Source organism: Abramis brama (genome assembly GCF_963993115.1).
Source record: "Abramis brama genome assembly, chromosome: 9".
NCBI classification, from domain to species: domain Eukaryota; kingdom Metazoa; phylum Chordata; class Actinopteri; order Cypriniformes; family Leuciscidae; genus Abramis; species Abramis brama.
Window position 1 is genome coordinate 44,900,954 of NC_139971.1, and position 22,500 is coordinate 44,923,453.

General features: G+C 48.8%; 3 protein-coding genes across 4 annotated transcripts in view; 2 read left to right on the plus strand and 1 right to left on the minus strand.

The window, feature by feature from the left end:
* afg2b (AFG2 AAA ATPase homolog B) overlaps positions 1-7,525 on the plus strand; it is a 10,680-nt gene extending 3,155 nt beyond the window's left edge. Inside the window, exons 3-9 of the mRNA XM_084124565.1 lie at positions 1-54; positions 2,242-2,400; positions 2,628-2,837; positions 3,271-3,504; positions 3,933-4,067; positions 7,130-7,255; positions 7,346-7,525. The exon at positions 1-54 is cut by the window's left edge and continues 129 nt beyond it. Coding sequence (XP_083980691.1) covers positions 1-54; positions 2,242-2,400; positions 2,628-2,837; positions 3,271-3,504; positions 3,933-4,067; positions 7,130-7,255; positions 7,346-7,486 — 1,059 coding nt within the window. The 3' untranslated portion in view covers positions 7,487-7,525. The remainder of the gene's footprint in view (positions 55-2,241; positions 2,401-2,627; positions 2,838-3,270; positions 3,505-3,932; positions 4,068-7,129; positions 7,256-7,345) is intronic.
* A 2,753-nt stretch (positions 7,526-10,278) lies between these two features.
* Positions 10,279-11,438, plus strand: cUnh15orf48 (chromosome Un C15orf48 homolog). 2 transcript variants are annotated; one of them, XM_084123603.1, is made up of 5 exons: positions 10,279-10,401; positions 10,531-10,582; positions 10,663-10,751; positions 11,015-11,075; positions 11,264-11,438. In XM_084123603.1, exons 2-5 carry the CDS (start codon positions 10,541-10,543, stop codon positions 11,330-11,332), a joined length of 261 nt encoding a protein of 86 aa, XP_083979729.1. In that variant the 5' UTR covers positions 10,279-10,401; positions 10,531-10,540; the 3' UTR covers positions 11,333-11,438. The 2 variants fall into 2 exon arrangements, with proteins under 2 accessions (XP_083979729.1, XP_083979730.1); XM_084123604.1 differs by having other exon boundaries at positions 10,313-10,401; positions 10,534-10,582.
* Positions 11,439-13,151: 1,713 nt separating this feature from the next.
* The window catches only part of slc30a4 (solute carrier family 30 member 4), a 21,181-nt gene continuing 11,832 nt past the window's right edge, over positions 13,152-22,500 (minus strand). The window contains exon 8 of the mRNA XM_084123602.1: positions 13,152-14,791. Coding sequence (XP_083979728.1) covers positions 14,637-14,791 — 155 coding nt within the window. The 3' untranslated portion in view covers positions 13,152-14,636. The remainder of the gene's footprint in view (positions 14,792-22,500) is intronic.

A 22,500-nucleotide genomic window follows, 5' to 3' on the forward strand; every position in this document is an offset into this window, starting at 1 on the left:
GATCTGAGCGCGCTCAGTAGAGAGGCAGCGCTGCAGGCCATGAGGCACTCACAGGTGCAGTCACTGATCGCGTGTTTGAACAATAAAAGCCTCTGATTTACTCCCCTGTGATGAGTTGTGGTGATGAGTGGTGAGTCGTGATGAGTGGTGATGAGTGATGAGTGGTGAGTCGTGATGAGTGGTGAGTCGTGATGAGTCGTGATGAGTCGTGATGAGTCGTGATGAGTCGTGATGAGTCGTGATGAGTCGTGATGAGCCGTGATGAGCCGTGATGAGTCGTGATGAGCCGTGATGAGTGGTGAGTCGAGTCGTTGTGATGAGTGGTGAGTCGAGTCGTTGTGATGAGTGGTGAGTCGAGTCGTTGTGATGAGTGGTGAGTCGTTGTGATGAGTGGTGAGTCGTTGTGATGAGTGGTGAGTCGTTGTGATGAGTGGTGAGTCGTGATGAGTGAGTCATTGTGATGAGTGGTGAGTCGTGGTGAGTCGTGAGTCGTGGTGAGTCGTCGTGATGAGTGGTGAGTCGTCGTGATGAGTGGTGAGTCGTCGTGATGAGAGGTGAGTCGTCGTGATGAGAGGTGAGTCGTCGTGATGAGAGGTGAGTCGTCGTGATGAGAGGTGAGTCGTCGTGATGAGTGGTGATGAGTGGTGAGTCGTCGTGATGAGTGGTGAGTCGAGTCGTTGTGATGAGTGGTGAGTCGTTGTGATGAGTGGTGAGTCGTTGTGATGAGTGGTGAGTCGTTGTGATGAGTGGTGAGTCGTTGTGATGAGTGGTGAGTCGTGGTGAGGGGTGAGTCGTGATGAGTGAGTCATTGTGATGAGTGGTGAGTCGTGGTGAGTCGTCGTGATGAGTGTTGAGTCGTCGTGATGAGTGGTGAGTCGTCGTGATGAGTGAGTCGTCCGTCGTGATGAGTGAGTCGTCCGTCGTGATGAGTGAGTCGTGATGATTCGTGGTGAGTCATGATGAGTTGTGAGTCGTGATTAGGAGTTGTGACTGTGATGAGTGAGTCGTCGTGATGAGTGAGTCGTCCGTCGTGATGAGTGAGTCGTCGTGATGATGAGTCGTGATGAGTCGTGATGAGCCGTGATGAGTGGTGAGTCGAGTCGTTGTGATGAGTGGTGAGTCGAGTCGTTGTGATGAGTGGTGAGTCGAGTCGTTGTGATGAGTGGTGAGTCGTTGTGATGAGTGGTGAGTCGTTGTGATGAGTGGTGAGTCGTGATGAGTGGTGAGTCGTGATGAGTGAGTCATTGTGATGAGTGGTGAGTCGTGATGAGTGGTGAGTCGTCGTGATGAGTGGTGAGTCGTCGTGATGAGTGGTGAGTCGTCGTGATGAGAGGTGAGTCGTCGTGATGAGAGGTGAGTCGTCGTGATGAGAGGTGAGTCGTCGTGATGAGAGGTGAGTCGTCGTGATGAGAGGTGAGTCGTCGTGATGAGAGGTGAGTCGTCGTGATGAGTGGTGATGAGTGGTGAGTCGTTGTGATGAGTGGTGAGTCGTTGTGATGAATGGTGAGTCGAGTCGTTGTGATGAGTGGTGAGTCGTTGTGATGAGTGGTGAGTCGTTGTGATGAGTGGTGAGTCGTGGTGAGTGGTGAGTCGTGATGAGTGAGTCATTGTGATGAGTGGTGAGTCGTGGTGAGTCGTCGTGATGAGTGGTGAGTCGTCGTGATGAGTGGTGAGTCGTCGTGATGAGTGGTGAGTCGTCGTGATGAGTGAGTCGTCCGTCGTGATGAGTGAGTCGTCCGTCGTGATGAGTGAGTCGTCCGTCGTGATGAGTGAGTCGTCCGTCGTGATGAGTGAGTCGTCCGTCGTGATGAGTGAGTCGTGATGATTCGTGGTGAGTCATGATGAGTCGTGAGTCGTGATTAGGAGTTGTGACTGTGATGAGTGAGTCGTCGTGATGAGTGAGTCGTCCGTCGTGATGAGTGAGTCGTCGTGATGATGAGTCGTGATGAGTCGTGATGATTCGTGATGAGTCGTGGTGAGTCGTGAGTCGTCATGATGAGTCGTGAGTCGTGATTAGGAGTTGTGACTGTGATGAGTGAGTCGTTGTGACTGTGATGAGTTGTGACTGTGATGAGTTGTGACTGTGATGAGTGAGTCGTTGTGACTGTGATGAGTTGTGACTGTGATGAGTTGTGACTGTGATGAGTGATGAGTTGTGACTGTGATGAGTTGTGACTGTGATGAGTGATGAGTTGTGACTGTGATGAGTTGTGATTGTGATGAGTTGTCGTGGTCGTTCAGGCGGGAGCGAGTGAGCCGGTGTCGATGCAGCACTTCATGCGAGCGTTGCGGCACGTGCAGCCGTCGTGTTTGAGGAGCAGTATCGGAGCGACTGACTTCAAACCCATCAGCTGGGAGGAGATCGGAGGGCTAGAGGACGTGAAGCTCAAGCTCAAACAGGTACAAGAGTTCACTTGGTTACTGGCAGCCAATAGAGAGAATGCACTGACATCACTTTCCCGCCGAAACACACTCCCAAGTTATAAAATCATGATAACTTTAGTTTACTCTACAAAAAGTAGAAGTTCAAAGACAATATTGTAAAGATGGCTGCGCACTTGTGTCTCTGGTGCATAAGGTCTATACAGGTGTTCAGTTCTTGTGTTTAATGACATGCTTGTGTTCAGAGTATCGAGTGGCCCATGAGGTTTCCAGAAGCACTGGTGCGGATGGGTGTTTCTCGGCCCAGAGGAGTGTTGCTGTACGGGCCGCCCGGGTGTGCGAAGACCTCGCTGGTGAAAGCAGCCGCTTCTTCATCACACTGCACCTTCTTCTCCATCAGTGGAGCCCAGCTCTTCTCTCCTTACGTGGGGGACTCAGAGAAAACACTCGCACAGGTCTGACATCACACACTTAAAGGGATAGTTCACCCAAAAATGAGAGTTAGCCCATGATTTACTCACCCTGAACTCATCCTAGGTGTATATGACATTCTTCTTTCAGACGAATACAATCAGAGTTATATAAATAAACACCCAGGCTCTTCCGAGCTTTATAATTGCAGTGAATTGCAACCATCAGTTTAAAGCTCAAAAAAGTGCATCTGTCCATCATAAAAGTGCATCTGTCCATCATAAAAGTGCATCTGTCCATCATAAAAGTGCATAAAAGTTCATGGTTGCAATGTCATATACACCTAGGATGACTTGAGGGCGAGTAAATTATGGGCTAATTCTCATTTTAAAGAACTCCTCCTCTAACACTGAGCTGATTTCAGCGGCTCGTCCCCCTTGAGCGATGTTATGGCTGTTTCTCTCGGTCTGTCTGCAGTTGTTTGCTCAAGCGCGAGCGTGTGCGCCCTCCATCGTGTTCCTGGATGAGATCGACAGCATGGTGGGCTCTCGAGCGGACAGCGCTTCGTCTCACAGCGTTCAGTCGCAGGTTCTGTCGGTTCTGCTGACTGAGCTGGACGGCGTGGGGTTTCGGACTGTGGAGAGGCGGAGCGAGGGAAGAAAGATCGCTCAGATAGAGGGAGGAGAGCAGGAGGACACCAGAATACATCAGGTCATTTTTAACCCTCATCCTTCCCTCGCGTTCTGTAACACTTCTTTCCCTCCCGGGTCAAAATCACCCGAAGCCCTAAAATTATACTTACATTTTTTTTTTTTTTTTGTTCAGAAAGCTTATTTTATTTCATTTTGTTATTTTTCTCTATTTTTTAATGCAAATTTTTTTGGAGATTTTATTTTTTATTTTATTTATCTTTAAAATTACAAGATTTGATCAATAAATAAATAGTAATTTAAGCACATATTCCTCACATTCTTTCAACTTAAATTCAAAATAACTCCCGATTTCATGCATAACCCTTTTAATTCAGCTCTAAATATCTTGCATTGTGTGTCTTGGATCCCTCTGATGAACACTTGATTTTTAAAAATTTAACAACAAATGAGTTTCAAGTGATGTTAACACTGTGTGTGTGATTTCAGATGGAGCTCCAGGAAGTGTGTAATAAGGATGTTTTGATCGTGGCTGCCACTAATAGAGCAGACGTTCTGGACAGCGCTTTGCTCAGACCCGGCCGACTCGACCAGATTATATACGTGCCTCCTCCAGACCGAGAGGTGAGCAGTCGTAGCATCAGCCACACACACTCCACTGCGTTAAAGTCACCTTGAAATCTTCATTGAATTTCATGATGTCTGTGCTCTTCGTGTTTTATGTTTTGTTTTTTTATTAAAAAAAAATCTTCATCGGAATGGTATGAAACATGGTAAAGGTTTTGGCACTTGCTGGTTGAACACAAAAAATCATGGACATGATTCGAACAGGTTAAATGGTCCTGTAAATAATAGTCACACTTGAGCTCCTCGTGATCAATAATGAGCGCATTGGAAATGAATGAGACGAGTTTCCTCTAGTGGAAGCGTTTGGTACTGCAGCCGAACAACATCTCACGAAAGATCATTTTTTTAGATATCAGGCTCACATTTGGAACACAACTTGTTTAGATTTATGGCTTTGATGTTCTTGCAGTTTTAGAGTAAAACGTGATTTTGAAAATATGTATTTCATAAAAATTTTAAATCTTATTTTTTCACTTCAGCAATAATCTGTCAAGTGCCGTCTTTGAAGAGATCAAACTTCAGTCTGTCGCTTTAAAGCATTACAAATTTATGACAGTTTAAGTTGGAAATTTAATTTTCAGGTCTATGTTCAAAAAGTGAATAAATGGATTATAAATACAGCGTAAATATAATTTAGTACCATAAAATCCCCTAAAAATACTAGAGTTGGGGTACTCGAACTCGGACTCGGACTCGAGTCCGGACTCGAGTCCAATTTTGAATGAACTCGGACTTGTCACGCACTCGGATGAATTTGTACTCGGACTTGACACGGACTCGGACATTTTAGACTCGGAAAATTTGCCGAGTACAGTCGAGTCCGGGCACTGAAGGACACAATTTTATTCAAAAACGAAACGAAACGAAACTGCTTACATTGTGTTGTGTCAGTGTTGAGCATTGTAGCCAATCACAGATATGTATATTAAGCGCATGAACACAGTGGCCAATCAGAGGCGTTTTGAGTCACCATGCGGAGAAGTCGCTCAAAACGTATGTTCAGAATCAGCGCGAGTTTTATCCTTTCGCAAATCTCCTCATAAACAAAAAAGTCTTGACGTGATATAAATAAGAGATTCGCTGTGCAGTGCGGACAACTTCAGTGTTTATGACGAGAGTTTCAGTGAGAGTGCAGAACGTAAGTGAAAGAAGTAAGTGATGGCTTAAAGTGAGCGCTATTGACAATCTAAATAATATATTTTTTTCATACTTCTAGAGGACCAGTGGTTACGTTCACACTGTAAATTAAAAAGAGTGATAACTGCATTTAAATGTGGGAGAGAATCCGCAGAATTTTAGTCCTGTGAGTCATGAAATTGCGATGATTGACACAGTAACCATAGCAACATGAGAACGTGATAACCAAAGCAACATTTTGGCGTCTAATAATGTTATGATTTTTGTTACATTGATTTAGCCTACACTTTAGTCATAAGTTTACATACACCTTGCAGAATCTCCAAAATGTAATATTTATTTATTTTTTAATGAGGATGATCATAAAAACATTGTTTCTATTTATTACTGTCCTGAAAAATCTTTTTCACATAATGGATGTTTAATAGCCTAGTCCACAAGAAAAAATGCAAACACAAAATACAAGACAAATTACATAGGCTTGATTTTAATATTGTGTTTCATTACCTGATATATATATTTTTTTTAATGGTTGTTCATGAGGAAAAATCCTCCAGCTCCTGCACATTCTTTGCTTTTCCAGCATCGTCTGCATATTTGACTCCTTACTAGCAGTGACCATGATTGTGAGATCCATCTTGTCACACTGAAGACAACTGATGGACTCATACACAACTATTACAAACCCTGCAAACATTTAGTGATGCTCAAGAAGGAAGCAACCATTAGGAGCCAGGGGGTGTACATTTTTGAACTGGATCATTGGTGTAAATTGCTCTTATTTTATTTAAAAATTCATTAATTAATTTAGTCCTGCCATTTAGAGGCTAAATAAGATATTAGCATGTAAAACAAAATAAGATAATCAAAATAAATAAAAATTAAAAAATCAACGTCATCTTGCTCAAAAGTTTACTCCTGGCTCTTAATGCATCGTGTTATATTCTTGAGCATTACCTTGCAGAATCTGAAAGATGTACGATAGGTAAACGTATGACTGTAACTATACATTGGAATCATTTTGTAAGGTTTAACATATTAATTTAAGAGCTCAGTGTTGAGACCTTTCACTGGATTTGATTGACATACGATCTGACCAATCATAATGCAGATACCTGCCATTTTTGTCCGACAAACAAACCAAACCAGATAGTAGATTAAAGTCATTGGACTTGAACTTGAAAAATTTTGTGTATTGAATTCTTTTTGCAGTTCTGATGTTCATTCATGTTTAATTCGTGCTATAACTAGAAGATATTATCAGTTCATGTGCTGCTTGAGTTGAGGCCTATATTAAAGCACCACAAAACGGTGTGTATTGTTTTAATTTCATAAAAATTACAAAATTTGAAAGCTAAGACTTTATTTCATACCAGAAGTAGCCTTGTCTTGTATGTTGGCGCATTGTCAGTGTCCTCTTTGCTCTGCAATATATATTTCACTGTGTGAGAACATGTGGAGTGAGAGCGGAATGGCTTGTCGGACGTAGCGACAGTAAGAGGGGCGGGTCTTTGTGAAAGGTCAATTTAAAACTATTTAAGTCTTTGTGGACTCGGCCGGACTCGACTCGGACTCGGATGTTAAGGACTCGGACTCAAGTGCGACTCGGCCCTCTTTGGACTCGGACTTGGACTCGGACTCGATTGTTAAGGACTTGGACTCGACTCGGACTCGACAATGGTGGACTCGGACCCAACACTAAAAAATACTAAACATTATCAAACTAAAATATAGTACATTAATTTCATTGACAAAAAAAAAATTCAATAATTTTTGAAGGACTCACGAAGAGCACCAGAGGGTTGCGCTGGTGTTTTCTTCCCTGTTGTGAGTGAAACAGAACAAGGGCGGGGCTTGATTTTATCCATGAGGATTTGATTGGATGATGATGAGCTGATGCTGATGTTGTCTGCTGTGATCAGGGTCGTCTGGCCGTGCTGAACGTCTGCACTAAACGTGTCCCGCTTCATCAGGACGTGTGTTTGCAGGATCTGGCTGATCAAACTGAGCTCTTCTCTGGAGCCGATCTAGAAAACCTGTGCAAAGAGGTAAATCACACACTCATCGCTAGGATTCACTTGCTCTCCTTCTGTAAACCTGGACTCGTGTGTGTGTGTGTGTGTGTGTGTGTCTTCCAGGCGGCTCTTCTGGCCCTGCGCGAGGATGGACTCGATGTTCCCTGCGTGAGGCACACGTACTTTATGAAGGCGCTTCGGATTTTGAGTCCATCGCTGAGTCCTGAACAACTTCAGCAGAACTTACACTCATGTCTCTGTTAAAAATGTGTACAATAAAAATGTTTGTAATTTGTGTACAAATGTCATGGTTTCCAGTTTTCAATCTTAATTTTCGAAGTTAAGTGTGTTTTTACAACTTTCCAAAATAGGAAAAAAATAGAGAGATTGATAACCGCAGTCAGATGAGAGAAATATGTCATTTTTACCGTCACTCACTGCAGCGTTAACTAGTTTTTTTTGGAATCTGATGCAAAGGTTATACAATACATAGTATTATAAATGGATATACATTTTAAAAAAACTAGATTTTTAAATCAGCCAGCTCAGTTACGATTGTTACTGTGATCAGTGTGAGAGCGACGTGTTTCAGGTCGATGAGGAAGTGCCGTAGATTGAGAGTAGAAGGACACAGCTGAACTCTGGATGAAATGCATGTTTTAAACAGATGTTGTTTGTGGGTTCTACATCTGTACAAAACAAGCACAGTCAGTAAATGTGTTCATAAGTGCTTCAGTGCAAAACTACTTCATAATAATAATGATAGTAGTAATTACAGGATATGGGTTTGTTTAGAATCTATTTACATACTAATTCCTAATTCTTAGATTCCTAATCCCATAATACTGTCACAGAGCAGTTCCTGTATTGCTGGGAGAGCACTGTGCAACTACTCAACCTCACGGCACACTACTCAACCTCACCACACACTACTCAACCTCACCGCACACTACTCAACCTCACCGCACACTACTCAACCTCACAGCACACTACTCACGGCACACTACTCACAGCACACTACTCACGGCACACTACTCACGGCACACTACTCAACCTCACAGCACACTACTCACGGCACACTACTCACGGCACACTACTCACGGCACACTACTCACGGCACACTACTCAACCTCACAGCACACTACTCACGGCACACTACTCACGGCACACTACTCACGGCACACTACTCAACCTCACCGCACACTACTCAACCTCACCACACACTACTCAACCTCACCACACACTACTCAACCTCACAGCACACTACTCAACCTCACAGCACACTACTCACAGCACACTACTCACGGCACACTACTCAACCTCACAGCACACTACTCAACCTCACCGCACACTACTCAACCTCACCGCACACTACTCAACCTCACCGCACACTACTCAACCTCACAGCACACTACTCAACCTCACCACACACTACTCAACCTCACCACACACTACTCAACCTCACCACACACTACTCAACCTCACAGCACACTACTCAACCTCACCACACACTACTCAACCTCACCACACACTACTCAACCTCACCACACACTACTCAACCTCACCACACACTACTCAACCTCACAGCACACTACTCAACCTCACCGCACACTACTCAACCTCACCGCACACTACTCAACCTCACCACACACTACTCAACCTCACCACACACTACTCAACCTCACAGCACACTACTCAACCTCACCGCACACTACTCAACCTCACCGCACACTACTCAACCTCACCGCACACTACTCAACCTCACCACACACTACTCAACCTCACCACACACTACTCAACCTCACCACACACTACTCAACCTCACAGCACACTACTCAACCTCACAGCACACTACTCACGGCACACTACTCAACCTCACCACACACTACTCAACCTCACAGCACACTACTCAACCTCAGCACACTACTCACCGCACACTACTCAACCTCACCGCACACTACTCAACCTCACAGCACACTACTCACGGCACACTACTCAACCTCACCACACACTACTCAACCTCACAGCACACTACTCAACCTCAGCACACTACTCACCGCACACTACTCAACCTCACAGCACACTACTCACGGCACACTACTCAACCTCACCACACACTACTCAACCTCACAGCACACTACTCACGGCACACTACTCAACCTCACCACACACTACTCAACCTCACCGCACACTACTCAACCTCACCGCACACTACTCAACCTCAACGCACACTACTCAACCTCACAGCACACTACTCAACCTCAGCACACTACTCAACCTCAGCACACACTACTCAACCTCAGCACACTACTCACAGCACACTACTCAACCTCAGCACACTACTCACAGCACACTACTCAACATGACAGCACACTAACACTACTCAATCTTACAGCACACTACTTGCACTACTAAACCTGACAGCACACTACTCACAGCATATTCTGGATCAGTTGCAGAGGTTTGACAGATGCTGGAAGGAGAGAGCATTACAATAGTCCAGTCTGGAGAGAACAAGAGCTTGGGAGAAGGAGTTGTGTAGCTCCGATAGGATGGACCTGATCCTCCTGGTGTTGTTTAGGGCAAATCTGCAGGACCGGCAGTTCTAGCAATGTGCTCTGTGAAGCGGTCCCAGCACTGAGCCCTGAGGCACTCCAGTAGCTAGATGATGGTCTTAGACACCTCACCCCTCCACGACACCCTGAAGGACCTGCTGAAAGGGAAGACCTGAACCACTGGAGTGCTGTTCCTGAGATGCCCTTTTCATTTATATACATGTTTATATTATTTACATTTGAACAAAAAAAAACACATTAATCCCCAACACCAAAGGTTATCTCTTCTTTACTCCTTTGCCCATGCTTTTACTAAGGGGCCATCCTGGTCATTTATAAGGAGGTGAGCAAACGTTGATTGACCCCTTGAAGGTGCAGTGGAGTGTAAGTGGAGAAGACTTCACTTTGAAGCAGGGATCCTCAGACATCCTTTTCATCTCATATTTGTGACTGTGTGAGGCAGATTGTCTTTGTCTCCAGCAGAGGGCGCTCATCAGTTTCAGTATGAAAGTGAAGTGCGTGAGAGGATGGGTGTGTGTGTACGTGCCATCAAACACCTCTCTTTTGTGTTTATATGAGCAACACAGTCAGAATGATGCTGCATTTACTACAGAACTTCAGAAGGTCAGTTCACTCTCAACATCTGTCGTCTTCTTCATCATTGATGTTTGGTTTCTATTTGTTCATCTGTGACTCTCAAACTCTCATTGAAACACTGAATAGAAAATAATAATTTAAGAAACCTTGTTGTAGCAGGTGAAAGATGTCTGGAGGGTTTTTTCAAATGCTCAAGAAAAGGAAGGAGGTGAGGAAGACTTATCATCATCATATGGAATATTTTATCACTTCAACTGTTTCACTTTTTCTTTTCTGCAATTTTTCTAGTTAATTCCTTTGATTGGGATTGTTGGTTGTGCCGCGCTCGGAGCAGCAACAACCTCCGTTTACTTCTTACTGACCAAACCGGATGTCATGTGAGAAACTTTATCTTTATTATAGATTTATTAAATTCATGAACACGGTTAATAATAAACATTGTTATCAGTCTATCTTTATAAAGTGCTTCCTGTATGCTTTATTGTTACTAGTTACTGTGGAGAAGTTCTGTTGGTTTCTAGCTAAATGAAAGTTTTTAATGTATGATAATATGATGATTATGAGGGATGTCTGATCCTTTAATATTCAACATATAATGTTGTAAAAGCTGTCCAGTGATAACATTACTTGACTTTTATAGTTTAAACAAGACAAATAACCCAGAGCCATGGGAGACACTAGATCCGTCAAAACCACAGAAGGTAAATGCCTAATAAACTCTTCATCCACCCGGACTGACGGGTTATGCTCATGTTAATTTTTTAATATAATAGCAGGAGCTCGAACTGCGGTTCGATTCCGAGTGAATGCATGAACTGATGCTGAAATATGAAGCTGTTGAAGAGTGATAAACACTAGAGATGCATGAACAGATTCTGTTTTCTTTCAGCTGATGACGATTAACCAGCAGTGGAAACCAGTGGAGGAGCTGGAGCTGGTGAAGAAACTGACCAGATGATATTCTGTCCTTCTATCCTCTGATGTACTTCTATATTCTCAGGACTCTGTTTGCACTGTCAAAATCACTTAAAACTTGAATAAATTAACGACAAAAATGAAAGAAATTCTGCTGATGTGTCTGTCTTTCTGACGAGAATGATTGAACTTTGCTGATGAATTCATGCAATTAGCCTTCAATCCGTTCAGCTTGCGTTCATATCTCTCACAGTCACAGTTTCCTTCAGCCAGAACAACAAGAGAATAAATCAAACCTGTCGACGATTACACTGACTAACTAAAGAGGAAACTAGCCCTCCCTGCTTCCGTCTTCATGCCGGAGAAACAAACGTTCATCTCTGACCTGAAGATCCTGTTTCATTCGCAGGCCAGATCATTACAGAGAGGCTGATGTGCTTCACGTGTGTGTGTGTGTGTGTGTGTCATGAACACTGCCCGTGTTATTATACCAGAAACTCCCTGCATCATCATGGACATTCCCATCAGCCCACATTCTCCAACCACACGCCTGAGCCTGTTTCTGTCTGGTTGCTCAAGAATGAATTCTAGTTAGAGCGAGTCTCTCTCTCTCTGTGTGTGTTTGAGTGTGTGTGTGTGTGTGTGTGTGTGTGTGTGTACGTGACTCCGTGTTCTGTGCGTATGTCGCCCGTCATGTGACCAGGAAGTGTTTGACACCACAACTGAACACTGACTGATGCGTCATGTCCTTAAATGTCCCATCAAGATTAATGTACAAGGGAAAGTGTTTTAATGCGCTGTATAAACTCGCAATTATGAGTTTATATCTCAGAAATCTGACTTTTTCATCTTAATTGTGAGATATAAACTCAATTAAAGTGCATCTTTTATGCTTTGTCAGATATGACCTTTCATGCAGTGTGTAATAAAGCTGTAAAAGATCAGTTCAGATAAACTGAGTTATTGTTTACCAAAAGAAAGAATCGGAATTCAGTCTCACTTCCTGCTGAACCTGTAGGTTCGTAACTAATTAGCATAATGTCAGTCTGTAGTCCTCATTGGCTGAGCAGCGTCTCTTAGCTCCGCCCTCAAACACTGTAGTGTATCTGAGACTGGAAGAGTTTGGTTCGTGTTGTTCGTGTCGAGAAGACGCTGTTTTCTGAGATTGATACGGTCTAACCCACGCCATCGTCACTGTTCGTATCACTGTGATCAAGAGCTGAGATTCAGATATGATAATGAGCGTTTGCTTTCTGACCAATCACAGCAGAGCAGCTCTCAGAGAGGCGGAGCTTAGAGAGACTGAATCCTTGATGGAAGCGTTTCAGAGAAAAGAGCTGAAGCTGCAGTGGAGATTATGAGGAAATTAATGTGTTTTTGAGCTTGGATGAATGTGAACCTGTTGTAGGAGACGCCAAAACAACATTAGAAACCTTTAAAATAGCAGAATAGAGCACTTTAAACATTGTATTGTGACTTTTTATTCCATGGCGGAAACAGGCTTCCATGGATATTAGTGATTTGTTCAGTGACTAAAATCCCTTACTTTTAAGCTTTTTAAAACTTTAAAACTTAAATCCCGTGTGACTCCATCATGTCCTGGAGTGAAGCTGGATTTACACTCGAGAAACTCTTTATACGTCACTTTCCATAAAGATCATTCACACATCTATTCCTAAGAGACTGCAGCACATCATCAAATCACAACACAACCTCTGTTCCAGAGGAGACACACACACACCCTAAAGACACTCGGCAGTCGTTCGTTCGTTAGCAACCAGCAGACAAAAACATGGAAGATGCGTAAACATCCTAAACCTGAAGCCCGTGACTCAGAGAGAACTCAAATAAAAACAAATGCAGACATTAAAAAATTATTTATTTCAAGTTATCAAGCGCTTCAGTGTAACTCCATCATCCTCAGACACACAACCAGCAAATACTGCAAACATAGAGAAAACCATCCAAAGCCTGACAATCTGTTTCAGAAAACAACAAACAAAACAAAACCATAAAAAAATAATAAAAAAGGCATATCGGCCGAATACTGATGAGAGGCACTGATAGTTAAATAATAATTATATCTGCATCTTGAGGGAAAAATAAATCAAATAAAAAGATAAAAGGGAGTTTGTGAACGGATCATGTAGGCACACAAACATCTGCAGGAAATTATTACAAATGTCTAAAATATACTAAACTAATGATGTGAAACTACGGCCTGTCCTGTCAAACTACGATTGTCTGTTGATTGATGAATTCTACAAACATGTCAAATATTTCATGTTGTGCAGTGATGAGACACTGAGCGCGTGCGGAGCGTTTGGATTATTTCAGTGCTGTCAGAATATGAATCTCATGAAAAGCTGTTCAGGTCATATTTTACCCCAAAAATCTAGATGAAAAACATTAACGTCCGTTTTGCATTTTTAGCACCCCACCAAATTCAGTGTGAGAAAATAAATATATTCTTTAAATTGTGAAGTTGTATACATCATGTATGTTGCACTGCCTTTAATTTATGCTAATTTTAATAACATCACAGTAATGAGACATAAATACAAACTCATTACATTAATGCGATTTTTTTTTTTTTTTGCAACATGATCATGATTATTCAAAAGGAAAACATGCTTAACTGTGATTAAAAGTTGCACAAAAAAATCCAGGCTTCATTCTGTTCATGCAAAACAAAAAAAAGCTTGTTTTGTCTTGTAATGTTGTGGTTTAATGTGAGCCGTTCTCATGAGATTCACTCCAGAACACACACACACACACACACACACACACATAAAAGCGGGTCCTAAAACACACCTTTCTCCTGTGAGCACGTCTGTATTAAAGGTTTATCAAAATGAGGTCAATATTCATTATAGAAAAAGCTACAAGCCAATCATTAAAACCCTGCTGGGTCGACACGTCAGTTTACCCGTCTCTCTCTCTCTCCTCGTGTGTGTGTGTGTGTGTGTGTGTATCAGTGAGAGAGAGAGGCAGTGTGTGCAGGACTGTGGCGTCTCCTATCTCTCACGCTCTCTCTCTCTCTCTCTCTCCTCTGTGTGTGTGTGTGTATGTCAGAGAGAGAGAGAGGCAGTGTGTGCAGGACTGTGGCGCCCCCTGTCTCTCTCTCCTCGTGTGTGTGTGTGTGTGTGTGTGTGTGTGTGTGTGTGTGTGTGTCAGCGAGAGAGAGAGGCAGTGTGTGCAGGACTGTGGTGTCTCTTGTCTCTCTCTCTTCTCGTGTGTGTGTGTGTGTGTGTGTGTCAGCGAGAGAGAGAGAGAGGCAGTTTTTGCAGGACTGTGGCGTCTCTTGTCTCTCTCTCTTCTCGTGTGTGTGTGTGTGTGTGTGTGTGTCAGCGCGAGAGAGAGAGGCAGTTTGTGCAGGACTGTGGCGTCTCTTGTCTCTGCGTCTGTAGTTGAACCGTACAGTGTGTCACGCCGTGTGACGTCATCAGCAGGCGCCGTGCATTGGACTGCACTTCTTCCCAGTTACCCACAATCCCCGGCACTAGACACACAACACAGGCAGATGTAAAACCATTAGTCCAGTATGAGGGCGCCAGAAAACCTGTGCCTGTGACGCTTCATGATCTGAATGTGCTGGAACTCACAGAGCCGCAGGTGTGGTGTGGCTGTGGGTGTGGATGTGTGGGTGTGGTGTGGATGTGTGGGTGTGGTGTGGATGTGGTGTGGATGTGGTGTGGGTGTGGTGTGGGTGTGGATGTGTGGGTGTGGTGTAGGTGTGGATGAGTGGGTGTGGTGTGGCTGTGGTGTGGTGTGGTGTGGGTGTGGATGTGTGGGTGTGGTGTAGGTGTGGATGAGTGGGTGTGGTGTGGCTGTGGTGTGGTGTGGTGTGGGTGTGGATGTGGATGTGGATGTGGCTGTGGTGTGGATGTGGGTGTGGGTGTGGGTGTGGTGTGGATGTGTGGGTGTGGTGTGGGTGTGGATGTGTGGGTGTGGTGTGGATGTGGTGTGGGTGTGGTGTGGGTGTGGATGTGGTGTAGGTGTGGATGAGTGGGTGTGGTGTGGCTGTGGTGTGGTGTGGTGTGGGTGTGGATGTGGATGTGGCTGTGGTGTGGATGTGGGTGTGGGTGTGTGGGTGTGGGTGTGGGTGTGGGTGTGGCTGTGGTGTGGGTGTGGGTGTGGGTGTGGGTGTGTGGGTGTGGTGTGGGTGTGGATGTGGATGTGGATGTGGCTGTGGTGTGGATGTGGGTGTGGGTGTGGGTGTGTGGGTGTGGTGTGGGTGTGGGTGTGGGTGTGGTGTGGTGTGGATGTGGATGTGGCTGTGGATGTGTGGGTGTGGTGTGGTGTGATGTGGGTGTGGTGTGGGTGTGGGTGTGGGTGTGGATGTGGGTGTGGATGTGGGTGTGGTGTGGTGTGAGTGTGGTGTGGTGTGGATGTGGGTGTGGTGTGGAGTGGTGTGGGTGTGGTGTGGATGTGGGTGTGTTGTGGTGTGGGTGTGGTGTGGTGTGAGTGTGGTGTGGTGTGAGTGTGGTGTGAGTGTGGTGTGGTGTGGTGTGGATGTGGGTGTGGTGTGGTGGGATGTGGGTGTGGTGTGTTGTGGTGTGGGTGTGGTGTTGTGTGGGTGTGGTGTGGATGTGTGGGTGTGGTGTGGGTGTGGTGTGGGTGTGGTGTGGATGTGTGGGTGTGGTGTGGATGTGGGTGTGGGTGTGGTGTGGTGTGGATGTGGGTGTGGGTGTGGCTGTGGTGTGGATGTGTGGGTGTGGTGTGGGTGTGGTGTGGTGTGGTGTGAGTGTGGTGTGAGTGTGGTGTGGATGTGAGTGTGGATGTGGTGTGGTGTGATGTGGGTGTGGATGTGTGGGTGTGGGTGTGGATGTGTGGGTGTGGTGTGGTGTGGGTGTGGTGTGGTGTGGTTGTGGTGTGGTGTGGATGTGGTGTGGTGTGGTGTGAGTGTGGTGTGATGTGGTGTGGGTGTGGTGTGGGTGTGGTGTGGGTGTGGTGTGGTGTGGATGTGTGTGTGTGGTGTGGTGTGGGTGTGGGTGTGGTGTGATGTGGTGTGGTGTGGGTGTGGTGTGGGTGTGGTGTGGGTGTGGGTGTGGTGTGGATGTGTGGCTGTGGTGTGGATGTGGTGTGGTGTGGTGTGGATGTGGGTGTGGGTGTGGTGTGGATGTGGCTGTGGTGTGGATGTGGGTGTGGGTGTGTGGGTGTGGGTGTGGGTGTGGTGTGGGTGTGGATGTGGTGTGGATGTGGTGTGGGTGTGGTGTGGTGTGGTGTGGGTGTGGATGTGTGGGTGTGGTGTGGGTGTGGTGTGGTTGTGGTTGCGGTGTGGGTGTGGTGTGGTGTGGTGTGGTTGTGGTGTGGGTGTGGTGTGGTGTGAGTGTGGTGTGGGTGTGGTGTGGCTGGGGTGTGGCTGTGGTGTGGATGTGGGTGTGGGCGTGGTGTGGATGTGGTGTGGGTGTGGTGTGGCTGTGGTGTGGATGTGGTGTGGGTGTGGATGTGGGTGTGGTGTGGGTGTGGGTGTGGGTGTGGTGTGGATGTGGGTGTGGTGTGGATGTGGCTGTGGGGTGGATGTGGCTGTGGTGTGGATGTGTGGGTGTGGCTGTGGTGTGGATGTGGTGTGGCTGTGGGTGTGGATGTGTGGGTGTGGTGTGGATGTGTGGTGGATGTGGTGTGGGTGTGGTGTGGGTGTGGATGTGTGGGTGTGGTGTAGGTGTGGATGAGTGGGTGTGGTGTGGCTGTGGTGTGGTGTGGTGTGGGTGTGGATGTGTGGGTGTGGTGTAGGTGTGGATGAGTGGGTGTGGTGTGGCTGTGGTGTGGTGTGGTGTGGGTGTGGATGTGGATGTGGCTGTGGTGTGGATGTGGGTGTGGGTGTGGTGTGGATGTGTGGGTGTGGTGTGGGTGTGGGTGTGGATGTGTGGGTGTGGTGTGGATGTGGTGTGGGTGTGGTGTGGGTGTGGATGTGGTGTAGGTGTGGATGAGTGGGTGTGGTGTGGCTGTGGTGTGGTGTGGTGTGGGTGTGGATGTGGCTGTGGTGTGGATGTGGGTGTGGGTGTGGGTGTGGGTGTGTGGGTGTGGTGTGGGTGTGGGTGTGGGTGTGGCTGTGGTGTGGGTGTGGGTGTGGGTGTGTGGGTGTGGTGTGGGTGTGGATGTGGATGTGGCTGTGGTGTGGGTGTGGGTGTGTGGGTGTGGTGTGGGTGTGGGTGTGGGTGTGTGGGTGTGGTGTGGGTGTGGGTGTGGGTGTGGTGTGGTGTGTTGATGTGGTGTGGATGTGGATGTGGCTGTGGATGTGTGGGTGTGGTGTGGTGTGATGTGGGTGTGGTGTGGGTGTGGGTGTGGGTGTGGATGTGGGTGTGGTGTGAGTGTGGTGTGGTGTGAGTGTGGTGTGGTGTGGATGTGGGTGTGGTGTGGAGTGGTGTGGGTGTGGTGTGGATGTGGGTGTGTTGTGGTGTGGGTGTGGTGTGGTGTGAGTGTGGTGTGGTGTGAGTGTGGTGTGGTGTGAGTGTGGTGTGGTGTGGTGTGGATGTGGGTGTGGTGTGGTGGGATGTGGGTGTGGTGTGTTGTGGTGTGGGTGTGGTGTGGATGTGTGGGTGTGGTGTGGGTGTGGTGTGGGTGTGGTGTGGATGTGTGGGTGTGGTGTGGATGTGTGGGTGTGGTGTGGATGTGGGTGTGGGTGTGGTGTGGTGTGGTGTGGTGTGGTGTGGATGTGGGTGTGGGTGTGGCTGTGGTGTGGATGTGTGGGTGTGGTGTGGGTGTGGTGTGGTGTGAGTGTGGTGTGAGTGTGGTGTGGATGTGAGTGTGGATGTGGTGTGGTGTGATGTGGGTGTGGATGTGTGGGTGTGGGTGTGGATGTGTGGGTGTGGTGTGGTGTGGTGTGGTTGTGGTGTGGGTGTGGTGTGGTGTGGTGTGGATGTGGTGTGGTGTGGTGTGAGTGTGGTGTGATGTGGTGTGGGTGTGGTGTGGGTGTGGTGTGGGTGTGGTGTGGTGTGGGTGTGGGTGTGGTGTGATGTGGTGTGGTGTGGGTGTGGTGTGGGTGTGGGTGTGGTGTGGATGTGTAGCTGTGGTGTGGATGTGGTGTGGTGTGGTGTGGTGTGGATGTGGGTGTGGTGTGGATGTGGCTGTGGTGTGGATGTGGGTGTGGGTGTGTGGGTGTGGGTGTGGTGTGGGTGTGGATGTGGTGTGGATGTGGTGTGGGTGTGGTGTGGATGTGAGTGTGGATGTGGTGTGGTGTGATGTGGGTGTGGATGTGTGGGTGTGGTGTGGGTGTGGTGTGGTTGTGGTTGTGGTTGCGGTGTGGGAGTGGTGTGGTGTGGTGTGGTTGTGGTGTGGGTGTGGTGTGGTGTGAGTGTGGTGTGGGTGTGGGTGTGGTGTGGGTGTGGTGTGGCTGGGGTGTGGGTGTGGGCGTGGTGTGGATGTGGTGTGGGTGTGGTGTGGCTGTGGTGTGGATGTGGTGTGGGTGTGGATGTGGGTGTGGTGTGGGTGTGGGGTGGATGTGGCTGTGGTGTGGATGTGTGGGTGTGGCTGTGGTGTGGATGTGGTGTGGGTGTGGTGTGGATGTGGTGTGGATGTGGGTGTGGGTGTGGGTGTGGATGTGGTGTGGGTGTGGTGTGGTGTGGTGTGGTGTGGTGTGGATGTGGATGTGGGTGTGGGTGTGGTGTGGATGTGGCTGTGGTGTGGATGTGGGTGTGTGGTTGTGGTTGTGGTGTGGGTGTGGGTGTGGGTGTGGGTGTGGGTGTGGGTGTGGTGTGGTGTGGGTGTGGTGTGGTGTGAGTGTGGTGTGGATGTGAGTGTGGATGTGTGGGTGTGGTGTGGGTGTGGTGTGGTGTGGTGTGGTTGTGGTGTGGGTGTGGATGTGGTGTGGGTGTGGTGTGAGTGTGGTGTGGGTGTGGGTGTGGTGTGGATGTGGCTGTGGTGTGGATGTGTGGGTGTGGCTGTGGTGTGGATGTGGGTGTGGTGTGGGTGTGGATGTGGGTGTGGTGTGGGTGTGGATGTGGTGTGGGTGTGGTGTGGGTGTGGTGTGGGTGTGGTGTGGATGTGGTGTGGATGTGGATGTGGATGTGTGGGTGTGGTGTGGAGTGGATGTGGTTGTGGTGTGGATGTGGGTGTGGATGTGTGGGTGTGGGTGTGGTTGTGTGGGTGTGGTGTGGTGTGGGTGTGGGTGTGGTGTGGGTGTGGTGTGAGTGTGGTGTGGATGTGAGTGTGGATGTGTGAGTGTGGATGTGTGGGTGTGGTGTGGGTGTGGTGTGGTTGTGGTGTGGATGTGGTGTGGTGTGGTGTGGTGTGGGTGTGGTGTGGTGTGGGTGTGGTGTGGGTGTGGTGTGGGTGTGAGTCTGGTGTGGTGTGGTGTGGATGTGGGTGTGGGTGTGGTGTGAGTGTGGTGTGGTGTGAGTGTGGTGTGGGTGTGGTGTGGTGTGGGTGTGGTGTGGATGTGGTGTGGGTGTGGTGTGGGTGTGGGTGTGGTGTGGGTGTGGTGTGGTGTGGATGTGTGGGTGTGGTGTGGTGTGGATGTGTGGCTGTGGTGTGGATGTGGATGTGGGTGTGGATGTGGATGTGGATGTGGTGTGGTGTGGGTGTGGTGTGGATGTGGATGTGGATGTGGGTGTGGTGTGGTGTGGATGTGGGTGTGGGTGTGGTGTGGTGTGGTGTGGATGTGGATGTGGGTGTGGTGTGGTGTGGGTGTGGTGTGGTGTGGATGTGGTGTGGATGTGGATGTGGGTGTGGATGTGGATGTGGGTGTGGGTGTGGTGTGGATGTGGGTGTGGTGTGGATGTGGGTGTGGATGTGGGTGTGGTGTGGTGTGGGTGTGGTGTGGATGTGGTGTGGGTGTGGTGTGGGTGTGGTGTGGTGTGGATGTGGGTGTGGTGTGGATGTGGATGTGGGTGTGGTGTGGTGTGGGTGTGGTGTGGATGTGGGTGTGGTGTGGATGTGGGTGTGGTGTGGATGTGGGTGTGGATGTGGTGTGGATGTGGGTGTGGATGTGGTGTGGGTGTGGTGTGGTGTGGATGTGGATGTGGGTGTGGTGTGGATGTGGGTGTGGATGTGTGGGTGTGGTTGTGTGGGTGTGGTGTGGGTGTGGGTGTGGTGTGGGTGTGGTGTGGTGTGAGTGTGGTGTGGTGTGGTGTGGATGTGAGTGTGGATGTGGTGTGGGTGTGGTGTGGTGTGGTTGTGGTGTGGATGTGGCTGTGGGTGTGGGTGTGGGTGTGGGTGTGGTGTGGTGTGGGTGTGGTGTGGTGTGGTGTGGTGTGGTGTGAGTGTGGTGTGGATGTGAGTGTGGATGTGTGGGTGTGGTGTGGGTGTGGTGTGGGTGTGGTGTGGTTGTGGTGTGGGTGTGGTGTGGATGTGGCTGTGGTGTGGATGTGGGTGTGGATGTGTGGTTGTGGTTGTGTGGGTGTGGTGTGGTGTGGGTGTGGGTGTGGTGTGGGTGTGGTGTGGGTGTGGTGTGGTGTGGTGTGAGTGTGGTGTGGTGTGAGTGTGGTGTGGATGTGAGTGTGGATGTGTGGGTGTGGTGTGGGTGTGGTGTGGTTGTGGTGTGAGTGTGGTGTGGATGTGGTGTGGTGTGGGTGTGGGTGTGGATGTGGTGTGGTGTGGGTGTGGTGTGGATGTGGTGTGGTGTGGTGTGGATGTGGTGTGGGTGTGGATGTGGGTGTGGATGTGGGTGTGGATGTGGGTGGGGTGTGGTGTGGATGTGGGTGTGGTGTGGATGTGGTGTGGATGTGGGTGTGGATGTGGTTGTGTGGGTGTGGTGTGGGTGTGGGTGTGGTGTGGGTGTGGTGTGGGTGTGGTGTGGTGTGGTGTGAGTGTGGTGTGAGTGTGGTGTGGTGTGGTGTGAGTGTGGTGTGGATGTGGCTGTGGTGTGGGTGTGGGTGTGGGTGTGGTGTGGGTGTGGGTGTGGTGTGGTGTGGTGTGGTGTGGTGTGGTGTGAGTGTGGTGTGGATGTGAGTGTGGATGTGTGGGTGTGGTGTGGGTGTGGGTGTGGTGTGGTGTGGTGTGGGTGTGGATGTGGGTGTGGATGTGTGGGTGTGGATGTGTGGGTGTGGGTGTGGTTGTGTGGGTGTGGTGTGGGTGTGGGTGTGGTGTGGGTGTGGTGTGGTGTGGTGTGGTGTGGTGTGAGTGTGGTGTGGTGTGGTGTGAGTGTGGTGTGGATGTGAGTGTGGATGTGTGGGTGTGGTGTGGGTGTGGTGTGGTTGTGGTGTGGGTGTGGTGTGGATGTGGTGTGGTGTGGGTGTGGATGTGGTGTGGGTGTGGTGTGGTGTGGTGTGGGTGTGAGTCTGGTGTGGTGTGGATGTGGTGTGGTGTGGATGTGGGTGTGGATGTGGGTGTGGATGTGTGGGTGTGGTTGTGTGGGTGTGGTGTGGGTGTGGTGTGGGTGTGGTGTGGTGTGGTGTGAGTGTGGTGTGGTGTGGTGTGGTGTGAGTGTGGTGTGGATGTGAGTGTGGATGTGGTGTGGTGTGGTGTGGTTGTGGTGTGGTTGTGGTGTGGGTGTGGTGTGGTGTGAGTGTGGTGTGAGTGTGGTGTGGGTGTGGTGTGGATGTGGTGTGGGTGTGGTGTGGATGTGGTGTGGATGTGGTGTGGTGTGGGTGTGGGTGTGGTGTGGGTGTGGTGTGGGTGTGGTGTGGGTGTGGTGTGGTGTGAGTGTGGTGTGGTGTGGTGTGGATGTGAGTGTGGATGTGGTGTGGGTGTGGTGTGGTGTGGTTGTGGTGTGGATGTGGCTGTGGTGTGGGTGTGGGTGTGGGTGTGGTGTGGGTGTGGTGTGGTGTGGTGTGGTGTGAGTGTGGTGTGGATGTGAGTGTGGATGTGTGGGTGTGGTGTGGGTGTGGTGTGGGTGTGGTGTGGTTGTGGTGTGGTTGTGGTGTGGGTGTGGTGTGGATGTGGCTGTGGTGTGGATGTGGGTGTGGATGTGTGGGTGTGGTTGTGGTTGTGTGGGTGTGGTGTGGTGTGGGTGTGGGTGTGGTGTGGGTGTGGTGTGGTGTGGTGTGAGTGTGGTGTGGTGTGGTGTGAGTGTGGTGTGGTGTGGTGTGAGTGTGGTGTGGATGTGAGTGTGGATGTGTGGGTGTGGTGTGGGTGTGGTGTGGTTGTGGTGTGAGTGTGGTGTGGATGTGGTGTGGTGTGGTGTGGGTGTGGGTGTGGGTGTGGATGTGGTGTGGTGTGGGTGTGGTGTGGGTGTGGGTGTGGTGTGGATGTGGTGTGGGTGTGGATGTGGGTGTGGATGTGGGTGTGGATGTGGGTGGGGTGTGGTGTGGGTGTGGTGTGGGTGTGGGT